This window comes from Carassius carassius, chromosome 23, assembly GCF_963082965.1.
Source record: "Carassius carassius chromosome 23, fCarCar2.1, whole genome shotgun sequence".
NCBI classification, from domain to species: domain Eukaryota; kingdom Metazoa; phylum Chordata; class Actinopteri; order Cypriniformes; family Cyprinidae; genus Carassius; species Carassius carassius.
Window position 1 is genome coordinate 17,877,711 of NC_081777.1, and position 12,255 is coordinate 17,889,965.

Here is a 12,255-nt window from a genome sequence, read left to right on the forward strand (position 1 = left end):
CGCAGCCATCTTTACCCACACCACACCTGCCTCCACCCTGAGTGACCCAGCCCCGGCTAATAACACTTCACTTACATGCAGAAAAGCCACCATCAAGTGCTGCCATAACTAGGATGTAGTTATTTAATAAGAATAAACCTCACTGAAGTATGTCAATCGTATTTATATACATAACTGAATTGAAAGTACACAATTCTCATACAAATAAAAAATTCTAATGGGTAAAAAAAAGTGTTGATTTGCCCCTCCAGATTATAAAAATACTGTAAAAGTAGCTAATGCTATTTCAAACTCTCTATTCACTAAAGTGCTCTCAGATCCAACTAACAATATAAAGCATAAATGCAACAGTCAGCGTACAGTATATGTATCTATACACACGAAACATGAAGCTATTCAGGCCCTGCAGAGCACGAACAAGAAAAAAACAAACACTAGTTTCTATAAAAGAAAAAGATAAAAGAATTCTCAACGGAAAACGTTGACCTTAAACAAGGGGATAATAAAGTGAAGAACGTGTGTGTGTGTGTGTGTGTGTGTGTGTGTGTGTGGAGGGGGGCGGTGATCGATGTCATCTGGTCTGCTTCGTTTCAGTTGTTCTTGCTGGTGTGGAGAGACTGTACACTGAGTCACTGGAGGGGGGTTTGCTCTCAGTATTTGGGTACTTTGGTGTAATCCTCCTGTTGGACACTTTTGCAGAGGCACATGGACAGCATCATCCCTAAAAGCTGAAGTAAGCAGAGAAGACAGTGATCATGATCTGGTTCTCCACTTCTCTCTCTCTCACACACACACACACACACACAAATGCACGTTTAGCAGCTACCAAGCTAAATCAGGGCAGACTCAGCTCAGTCTTTTATTGTTTTATATAAAGCTGATAACACTCACTACAAACAAACCTGTATTTTTAGTCAAATTTTGGTTGTTGATAAAGCTTCATTTCCAGTAAATTTAATACAAATATTTGTTTGATCATTTAAATGAGTTCATTAAATAACGCCTTTCCCTTTTAACCCCTTAACTGTCACTCACATTTTTGAAGATAGACTTGAATGTGCATGATACAAACCTACATTTTTATAATTCATGACTGAAAACATTTTGTAACATGATACTGGTGTACCATTTACATGGCAATGCAATGTTTGAATTTAAAATGGGTTTCAAAGGATGAATTTTGAGATTTTAAGTTTTCAGTTGATATATAATTTCTGATGATTTCTAAAATGTGATGAAGTGAATGTGAAGAAGTATTTTTTTTTTAAACAAAGGTCAAAATTCCTGTTATAATGTAGATTTTTGAGGGTGCACTCTTGTCATAAATTAATCTATTACTTTTCCTACATAATTATTAACAAAAAACATTGGTAAAATAAATATTTGGGAGTCTTAGACCTTTCCAACGATATTTAGTTTGTCGAGATTAGATTAGATTTAATTGTAATATAGTGAAATAAATGTAGGCGTCCCGCATACTGGACAGGTGACCATTAAAAGGTTTTAATGGAATATAAATACAAAATATTAGGCCAAAATATTTGGTTTTGCATTTTCACTAATGCAAAAACCATAGCACATATTTACCTCAATCACTGCTATGGCAATACAGACTCCCAGAATAACTCCATAGTTCCTTAGGAACCAGTCCTCCACACTAGACACACAACCCTGGACACAGGGAATGGAGAGAGAGGAAAACATGTAAAAAGATATGCAGGGTTTGGAAATGATCCTGAACAGACAGAGCTGTCCAAAGATAACATCAGAAGAGACAAACAGAACAAGCCAAACTCTAACTAGAGGAGAGAGAGAGTGAAAGTCTAGAACCGTCAGTGGTCCAGTTTACAGGAAACATTTTGATTTATATTTATATTTTATATGATACAGTTTTCAAATTAATTAAAGTGTTGGCATTATGGGAAATGGGAGTGAATGGTTAGCAGGCTGAGAAAAGCTGATATCCAGTGAACTATGCCTTAATATAGGACTATGCTGTATGTGTGTACCGTAGTGAAGACCGGCCAATCAGAGGACAAAGCTTCACACAGGCCTTTTTCTTTTATATCTGTGCCACTGATGGATTCATTTCTGCAGGAACATGGATATAGAATCTGAGAATTGTTCTTTTGACTCTTTATCACCAGATTCTCCGTCCAGTTAGACGGTCCAGTCCAACCACAGCACTTCATCTTTGAGAGAGAGGGGGGAAAGAGCAGGAAAGAATTTTATAATACAGCAACAACAACATAAAAATCTAGACACATTGTTGCAGAAAACCTAAATGAAAATCACCCGGAAAGAGAAAAAAGCCATGAGAAAAGTCCTAAAAACATAATCATCTGTCATTTCTGAGATGTGCAGCAGATTTTACTGTTAGTTCACTGTAAGAGACTGCGGGAATGATGGAAAAAGTCAGTGAGGGAGGAAATGGCAGACAATAGCTGAAGGAAGAGCTCACCGTTCTCTGGAGGTAGTCCCAGGCGTGCTCAGATGTCTTGTTATGACCGGTGTAGTTCACCAGAACTGTGTTCACAATAGTGGACATCTCATGTTTCAGCTAAAAATAGGCAGATGGAGACATGTTAGGATGCATCTGTGAAAAACACACTGTTATCTGATATTTCAACAACAATCAACATTCTCTATTGAAAGACTTTACAATAAGGTTTCAGGTTTCATTAGTTTATTATATTCGATAACAATGAAAAGTACTTCTGCAGCATTGGTTAATTTACAGCATTTGTTCATTGTAGTTGATGTAAGTTTCAACATTTACTAGAACAACATTTATTTCTTAACATTAGTAAATGCACTGTGAACTAACATGAACAATTTCATTTTTACTAACGTTAACAAAGATTAATAATTGCTGCTCATTGTTCATTCATGTTAGCTAAGGCATTATCGAATGTTAAATTAAACTTTATTGTAAAGTGTTACTGACTTTATTTTGCAATATTTTGGGTGTAGCAAAAATATAGCAAAATAGAATTTCAATTTAAAATCACTGATTTCTAGTTTCATATATAAATGTTTTTAATATTTAAATATTAAGTATATATTTTAATACGTAATTTATCACTGTGATGCCAAAGTTTAATATTTAGCAGCCATTATTCTAGTCTTCAGTGTCACATGATCTTACAAAAATCATTCTAATATGTTGATTAAGTTCCCTTTCAAAAGCTACTCTCGATGCTGCGCTCAATAGCGCTAATGAGAACATTCTTTGTTCGACCGGTTGTGAAACACGTGTGTCAAACACGCCAAGAATTGGCTTACATAACCTCGGCAGGTGACGTCACTGATAACGTGCACCTGCAGGTTATAAATAGACGTGAAACGGAAACATACTCAGGTTTCTTTGTCTTCAGAGACCATGGCTGGACTGGCCATTGGGCATACCGGGCATTTGCCCGGTGGGCCGACGTGCTTTTTGGGCCGATATCTCATACTCATACTTTTTTTTTTTTTTTTTTAAACGGCCCATAAAATTTGTACATCGGCGGCCCATTTGTTTTGTTTTGCTTAATTGGCGGCGCTGGGTTTGTGCCGGTGTAATGCATTGGTCAAAGTCAGTGTTAGTTTTTTTTTCTGACAGACCAGCCCATGAAACACGTAGATCAGCGGCCCATTGGCTCTTTTCTTGATTGACACTGGGCTGGCCCAATCACAACTTTAAACGAGTGAGCGAGCGGCAGCAGTGTCAGTGTGTATCTGTAAAAAAAGATGGAGAAGAAACGCAAGGAATGTGCAGATAAATAGCGTGAAAAAATAGAACCAGGCCCTTAAAGCAGACACTGTAAACTGTGTCAAAATATATGTTTTCTGACCTTCATCAGCTCCTGTGGCAGATGATGATAGTGAGGACGGAGGATCAGGAGAGATATGAGAAAGTGTAGAGCCTGCGGTAAGCATAACTACTTTCAAAACACTTAGGCCATGTCATGAGTGTAGATTATTTCCACATCTGCATAGTTGACGATTACCGCAATTCACTAGAAATTTAATAAGAGGCGTTTGTAAACCATGTTTTCCGCCAAAATAAAAGCTTGATGCAGTTTGCGTCAAAATAAAAGATCATGTGCTTATCTCTTTCAAGTATAGAAATTGGTACAACTAATTAAGAAAGTTTCCTTTATTTTTTTGTGCATTTGTTTTACAAAATATGGCTATTACTGTCATTGGATTAATATTATAACTATTATTATGTATAGGTGTAATGTAAATAGACACTGTAACTAAAAGAGGTTTGAATTTTTCTTTGTTTAATTTGAATATGGGTTGGAGCTTTTAATTTTGAACTCTCAAAGTGCATCAGATTAATGAATTTAACATTAAAATGCACAAAATTTTCACACGGGGGGCATGCCCCCGAACCCCCCTAGAAGGACCAAGGACACACCACCATAGTTTTAATAAAAATCCTGTAAGAAACAGTGGTATTGCTATGCCAGAGCCGCTTATAGCTTGTTTTAGGATTCACCGCTGTGGAGTATAGTTCAACTGTAATAATAAATATACAATTTTGACTTATTTCATCTGTTAACTCTCACTCGTTCCTATACTCACTCATTACATGGCATTAGTGGTTTTAATGAATAGGAGTTGGTATGCATATAATTAAGGGCGTGCAAAGATGGGTGGTGTTTATGATCATATAGTGGGCCGGTCTGGGCAAAAAATGCCCGGGCCGATTTTTTGTCCCAGTCCAGCCCTGTCAGAGACCGCATTGTGTGTGTGTGTGTGTGTGTCACGCTGATGAAAGTATTAGTTTAAAAGAAAGTATTTTGAGAGTTATAAAAAGAAAAAAAGGGAGAAAGAAAGTTCTAACTATTCTTGCTGATTCCATATGAGATGTGTGCCTCACTCTCCATGGCCGATCTCTGAAGAGAAGTCGCATGTTTATTGTTTAAAAAAAAAAAAAAGCTGCTTTCGCTTCTAGAGTGGCAGTTGTAAGCACCGCGGTTCACTTCCTATCCGCGCTATGCTCTTTGCTCTCACGAGGAACGAGCTGCTTCCCACTCATTAAGATCGCGCTCCGATCTGGAGGATCAGACGGCTCTCGCGCCCACCTCCGAAGCGTGCCCAAGCACTTCTTCGGATTGGGCAGAGGCTGCTGTAGCTCTAGCTTCTGTTGAAATGGACATTGAGAGTGCTCTCTCCTAGCGCTCCTCTCGCGATTATAAGCACATGAGGAGTTACTAGGTGGTGACTCGTGCAGTGACCAGATTAAAGCCTTAATATTAGATTTTGTATATTATGATTTCAAAGGTGAGAGAGACGCTAGCTGCTATCTCTCCCCTATTGGAGCAACATCATTTAAATAAAAATATAAATAAATGAGGATGAAAATGATGATGATTATGATGAAAAAAAAAAATAATATATATGAAAGGACAGCAATTGTTTCCTGCCAAGCCACGTACTGCAGCAGCATCTGCACTTGGATGGAACACATTTCATGCTGTGGGTCAGACTAGTACTGCCCTGCACACCATAGGTTCTGCAGGCGTATCAGGCGGATTAAAATAAATAAAGAAATAAGTCTGAGTGCCAGGAGGAGACTTTTAATATGTTTCTCACTCACTGTGCTCAAGTGTCGGGGCTGACAAGAAATAAATAAATAAACAGTCCCGACTCGATCCAGCTCCTCTGGGGTAGGAGGTTCAAACAGAGAGTGTGGCGAGTTGTGCGCCCCCTCATAAGACTGGGGAGCAGCTTGTAGCACTTGGCAGCCGCAGAGGGAGGGCCCTGGAAACTTCTATCAGAAGTATAAGGCTCCTCCCTGGCACCCTTAGGGGATTACTGAACAACCTCCGCCACCACCGGTGTTTCGGGGGGCAGTGGCCTCCAGTAAAATGATACATGCTCTGTTGCTTCCTGCCACGTTTCAGGACACCAGATATCTTAACCCCCCCCCCCCCCACACAACAAACAAAGTGTCACAATTAAGTGCTCTTTTTGGAGAAGCTGGCAGCATGGAAGCTACTGCCAAATATCTCCCCATGAGTCGAAAGAACTGGAGTGAAGGGCTACAGGATTCAGTTTGCACATCGTCTTCTGCGTTTCAACAGCATGGTCTCCACCTCTGTTAAACCGGCACGTGCATATCTGTTGACACAGGAATCACAGACTCTGCTGGTCAAAGGGGCCATAGAATGTGTTCCCCTGCCAGACAGAGAGTCAGGCTACTACAGTCTGTATTTCTTGATTCCCAAGAAAGACGAGGGGCTGCGTCCAATCACAGATCTATGGACGTGTATTTTCATTTTGAAATATTGCCACAACTCAGGAGGTTCGCTTTCGGGGGCGAAGCTTACCAGTGTCAGGTTCTTCCATTCGGCCTAGCTTTGTTATCCCGCACTTATACGAAATTCATGGATGCAGCTCTGGCTCCTCTACGACTCCAGGGCATCCACATTTAAAATGTATATAAATGACTGGCTGAATCTGGCCCAGTCTCAAGAGCTTGCGCTTCGACATCAGCATGTTGTCCAAGCTCATCTCGAATCTCTGGGGTTGAGACTCAATGGCAAGAAAAGCGTTCTCTCTCCGGCTCAGAGGACATCGTATTTGGGTGTGGTATGGGACTCGATCATAATGCAGGCACAGCTGTCTCCTGCATGCATCAAATCCATTCTAAACACCCTAAAGAACATCAAGCTAGGCCAGAAAGTCACTGTTCATCACTTTCAGAAGGTTTTAGGTCTCATGGCAGCTGCATCCACGGTGATACCTTTGGGCCTCCTGCACATGAGACCGTTTCAGTTGTGGCTCAGAGCCAGGGGATTTCATCCAAGGGCCAATCCCCAGTGGCAATTAAGGGTTACGCGCCAGGGGCTTCGTACCCTATCTATGTGGTTCAGACCCCGGTCTCTGACTTTGGGTCCCACTCTAGGTCCGTGTTGTCATCGCAAGATGCTAATGACAGACGCTTCCCTCATGGGCTGGGGAGCGGCCTTAGTTGGCTGTCCAGCCCAAGGGATCTGGAGAGGTCATCTTCTCGAATTGGCACATCAATTGCCTCGAAATGAAGACTGTATTTCTGGCCCTGAAATACTTCCTCCAGCAGTTGAGAAGCTACCATGTCCTAGTGCGGGTGGACAACACATCTGTAGTCTCTTAAATAAATCGCCAGAGCGGACTGCAGTCGCGCCGCTCGAACGAGTTAGAGCACCAGGTTCTGCTTTGGGCACAGGACAAGTTCCTGTCCCTCAGGGCGATTTACATTCCTGGGCATATGAATGTGGGAGCAGACTTGCTGTCCAGACAAGCTTTGAAACACGGGAAATGGAAACTCCACCCCTAAGTAGTCAAATCTGGGAAAGATTCAAGTAGCAGAAGTGGACCTCTTTGCTTCACAGGAGATGGCACAATGTCCCCTCTACATCTCTTTGACTCATCCAGCTCCCCTGGGTCTGGACGCTATGGCCCATGCGTGACCAAGACTGCGTCTTTACGCCTTTTCTCCGATTGCTCTGCTCCCGGGAGTCCTGGCCAAGGTCCGTCGACAGGGGTCTCGCCTCTTACTGATAGCGTGCCGTTGGCCGACCGGAGTTTGGTTCCCAGATCTAATATCCCTCCTCGATGGCTCGCCTTGGGCGATTCCAGTCAGGAGAGATCTTCTCTCTCAGGCACAGGGGACAGTATTTCATCCCCGGCCTGAGCTCTGGAACCTTCACGTCTGGCCCCTGAGGGGACCAACCACAGATGCTGGCCTTCCAGCCACAGTAATAGAGACTATTCTAAGTGCTAGGACTCCCTCCACTAAAAGAACTTATGCCCTCATATGGAGAGTTTTTGAGGGCTGGTGCATGACACACCATGCAGACCCAGCTCACTGCCAAATTGTTTCAGTACTGGAGTTTCTGCAAGAGAAATTGTCCTCAGGCACAGGCCCTAGTACTCTCAGAACCTATGTGGCCGCTATTTCGGCTTGCCACGTTCTGATTGATGGGGTTTCTGTTGGAAAGCACCCTCTAGTCGCCCGCTTCATTCGTGGGGCTAAGCGGTTGAGGCCACCCACTAGAGCTACGGTCCCTTCATGGGATTTAGCCATAGTGCTCGAAGGGTTGGCTGGCCCCCCATTCGAACCATTAGAATCAGCGCCTGCCAGGCTTCTGACTCTAAAGATGGTTTTTCTTATGGGCATTACCTCTCTAAGGAGAATTCGGGATTTACAGGCTTTGTCAGTCCTGCCATCCTGTTCCGATTTTGCCCCTAGGCGAGTCAAAGCTATTTTGCATCCTCACCCTAACTATCTTCCAAAAGTTCCTTTCTCGACCATACATCCGGTCATTCTCGAAGCTTTCTGTCCTCCGCCATTCACGACACCGGAGCAGCAAAGACTTCACTTACTGTGTCCAGTACGTGCTCTTCAGACTTACGTCCACCGCACTAGCCAGTGGCATAAGTCAGAGCAACGTTTCATATGCCATGGGGGCCGCAACCGGGGGGGGCGGCTGCCTCCAGGCAAACAGTTTCACATTGGGTGAGGGATGTTCCTGCTCAAGTGTGTGATGCGGCAGGTTGGTCTTTTCCGCACACATTTGTCAGGTTCTATAGTTTGGATGTCCATCCTACTAATTTCCAAAGTCTTCTGTCCTCCGCCATTTACAACAATGGAGCAGAAGAGACTTCACTTACTGTGTCCAGTATGTGCTCTTCAGATTTACTTCCACCGCACTAGCCAGTGGCGTAAGTCAGAGCAGCTTTTCATATGCCGTGGGGGCCGCAGTCAGGGGTGCGGCTGCCACCAGGCAAACAGTTTCACATTGGGTAAGGGTTGCTATTGCCCTAGCCTACGAGGCGCGTGGTCAAACTTCGCCTCTAGGAGTTAGTGCCCATTCAACCAGTTGGGTTGCATCTTCAATGGCTTGAGCAAGAGGTGCGCCCTTGCAGCAAGTGTGTGATGCGGCAGGTTGGTCCTTTCCGCAGACATTTGTCAGATTCTATAGTTTGGATGTCGATGCTACTCCGGGCTCGCATGCCCTTGAGTCCACATCCCAGAGTCATGTCTGAGACCTCTTCGATGTTTGTGCACACATACTACACAACCTTGGGGGTCCAGACACTTACAGTGCGGCGGCGTTGGTATTCTCGTCGTTCCCATTAGCGCTATTGAGCGCAGCATCGAGAGTAGCTTTTGAAAGGGAACGTCTCGGGTTACTTGACTGTAACCCTGTTCCCTGAAAAAGCGGGAACGAGATGCTGCGCCTCAATGCCGCACTGTCGACGTGTCCGGACGTCTCTTCAGACAAAGGGGTAACCTGAGTATGTTTCCGTTTCACGTCTATTTATAACCTGCAGGTGCACGTTATCAGTGACGTCACCTGCCGAGTTTATGTTTTGCCAATTCTTGGCGTGTTTGACACACATGCTTCACAACTGGTCGAACAAAGAATGTTCTCATTAGCGCTATTGAGCGCAGCATCTCGTTCCCGCTTTTTCAGGGAACAGGGTTACAGTCAAGTAACCCGAGACGTTTTGCTTCTTAATAATAAATCAGACAATTTTCCAAGATGTTTTGATAAATAGAAAGTTGAGATTTATTATCTTTATATATATATATATATATATGTTTTTACTGTCACTTTTGATCATTTTAAATGTCTCCTTGCATGAAAGTAAACTCCTTCTGATTGTCATTTAACTGACAAAACCAGCACAAACTATTTAAAAAACATTCTTTACATTTCGAAAGCCTTTGAACAGCAAATCAGTGTTCAAGTGCACATTATCTTGAGAACATCTATGACGTTCATGCATGTGTAGGGGGGCTGGTGAAGTACAGTGCACTGAGGGGGCTCCGGCAAAGATGAACTAAAACAGCAAAACACAGCTTATGCACATCGGGTGTAAGAGACGGTTGTGAACCTCGCCCTGTTTTGGGCATGCCCTGTGGTGAAGCATATAGAGTACTAACTAAACACAGCAAGTTAAGCTGAGCATTAAAATCATGTGCTTATGGCTGGCGTTACTTGACTAAAACTGGTTTAAGATAGGCTGACTAAGCACAATTGAATTAAAGTCCTGCATTAGTGGATGTATACATCATTCCTAATACTACAGAAAGGCTGATGAGATGAAGTCCAAGTACTGTTGTTTTTTTTAAATCATCTTTGGTGTGTTTGTGCATTTTAATTTTGTTTTTAAAGAGGTCGCTTTTGTCAACAAGAGATAAAACGAGGGCTGTAGAATCGCCCACATCGAAGATGGCACCTTTTTTGTTACACACGGAAACATCTCACTTCCATGCACACCGTCTTGTGCCATAAGATGACTGTTGTGCAATGAGTTCCACTTCCTCTATTTAAATGAATTAGGAAGTAGTATATACAGTATTGTAAAATAACAGCAGTGTATGCGCGAATCTTCCTTTGGTGAATCCCAGTTTCTACAGCGTCGCCACCTGTTAACTTGCTCTGACACATTTCCTGTTACTACCTTACACGGTGGGTTTAAACCAAAGGGTTAAAAGATTACAGAACAGTCACAACAGCTGACTAGAAAAAGTGTTGCAAGCTTGTAGTGTTGCACAAAACATCCTTTTTAAACAAAGCCTTTTTCTGAGATGCAAACATCAGAAAAAAACATGTTACCATCAAAACACTTCATACTTATGGGTCATTTAAGAGAGATTTAGAAAATATTTACATATACAAAAGTGCTTTTTTTTTTAAGCTTAGTTACATATACACTAGCTAACAAACAGTAGCTATACATTAACTATACTGAGGCCATTTAAAATGGTAGTTCATCCCAAAAAATTAAACCGTCATCATTTAATAAATATATACTAGCAGCAGCACACCAACAAACACTCTGGGCGTGTTTACGTCACTTCCTGTTTGTTGTTGGCGGCTGTACTGCGTTTGAGCTCCGACACTATATTCTTTTCATTGACTATTTTTAACTCAAAAATCAATTTTATACATCATCGTTTCCGTTTATATAACGTGTGAATATATCCTCTATTGTATTCTACAACAAAAACAATCAGAGCGCCTCACTATCACTAGTTTTATTTTGATCTCCCGGGTCCGCTATTAGCTTTTAGCCCGTTAGCATCAGCGGCGTGGTTGCAGCTAACTGCGCTAACATTGCTAATACTCCATTCACACACATTACCACTGCTGTACTCACTGTTACTTGCTTTAATGGCGGATGAATGTCTCCACTCTGTGCAGCTCGAGCTCGAGGCCGTGGGAAAGCAGATTCGCGACCTGGAGGTGAGGCAGGCCCAGCTGAGAGAGCGGAGAACCGCGCTGGAATCATCCCGGGCTGACGCTCACAAGTCCGGGGTAAGTATACAGCGATCTGCTAACAGTCCCACCACGTCTACTCCGTGTGTTTCTCTGCACAGGCCCGGTGCACCCAGGACGCGATCTTCCCAGATGTCCTTCACTGCGACGCCGGGACACCACGGACCCTGGGTGCATCCACAGCGGAGGACGCGAGCGTGGTCCCGGGCGACGACTTCTCCCCCTCCTGCCTTCGACATCTCCATCCGGAACCGCTTCGCTCCCCTCCGCGAGACAGGACGCGACGCTGTGATCATCGGAGACTCCATCGTCCGACACGTAAGTGCTACGTTAGCCGAAGGTAAAGTGCACACTCATTGTTTGCCTGGTGCTCGTGTTCTCGATGTTTCTGCGCAGATACCCGCGATCCTGAAGGTCGACGAGAGCCCCAGAGCGGTCGTGCTTCACGCCAGGGTTAACGACACTACGCTGCGGCAGACGGAGACGCTGAAGAGGGACTTCAGCAGCCTGATCGAGACGGTTCGCAGCACGACGCCCGCGGCGACGATCGTCGTGTCAGGACCACTGCCCACGTATCGACGAGGACACGAAAGGTTCAGTAGACTTTTTGCTTTAAATGAATGGCTGTTGTCATGGTGTAAAGAACAGAAACTGCTATTTGTTAATAACTGGAATCTTTTCTGGGAGCGTCCTAGGCTGTTTCGCGCTGATGGATTACACCCCAGCAGAATCGGAGCGGAGCTGCTCTCTGACAACATCTCCAGGACACTTCGCTCCATGTGACTAGTAAGACAATTCTCTAATAACTATTATGATGAGTTTTGTTCCACCCGCTTAAATGATAAAAGTACTTGTGCTGTAAAAACTATTAAGACTGTGTCTGTTCCCCGAATAGTGAGGTCAAAATATAATGTAGGATCTAGAAAAAATCTTATCGTAATTAAACCAGAAAAATGTAAAGTAAATGAACAAAAACAATTTTTAA

At 43.3% G+C, this 12,255-nt stretch overlaps 1 protein-coding gene across 1 annotated transcript in view; it reads right to left on the reverse strand.

Moving 5' to 3' along the window:
• Nucleotides 1–623: 623 nt before the first annotated feature.
• cd82b (CD82 molecule b) overlaps nucleotides 624–12,255 on the reverse strand; it is a 42,230-nt gene continuing 30,598 nt past the window's right edge. Inside the window, exons 6-9 of the mRNA XM_059506345.1 lie at nucleotides 2,462–2,560; nucleotides 2,010–2,192; nucleotides 1,588–1,671; nucleotides 624–728 (exon numbers count right to left, since the gene is read on the reverse strand). Of these exons, the coding sequence (XP_059362328.1) occupies nucleotides 651–728; nucleotides 1,588–1,671; nucleotides 2,010–2,192; nucleotides 2,462–2,560 (444 nt within the window). The 3' untranslated portion in view covers nucleotides 624–650. The remainder of the gene's footprint in view (nucleotides 729–1,587; nucleotides 1,672–2,009; nucleotides 2,193–2,461; nucleotides 2,561–12,255) is intronic.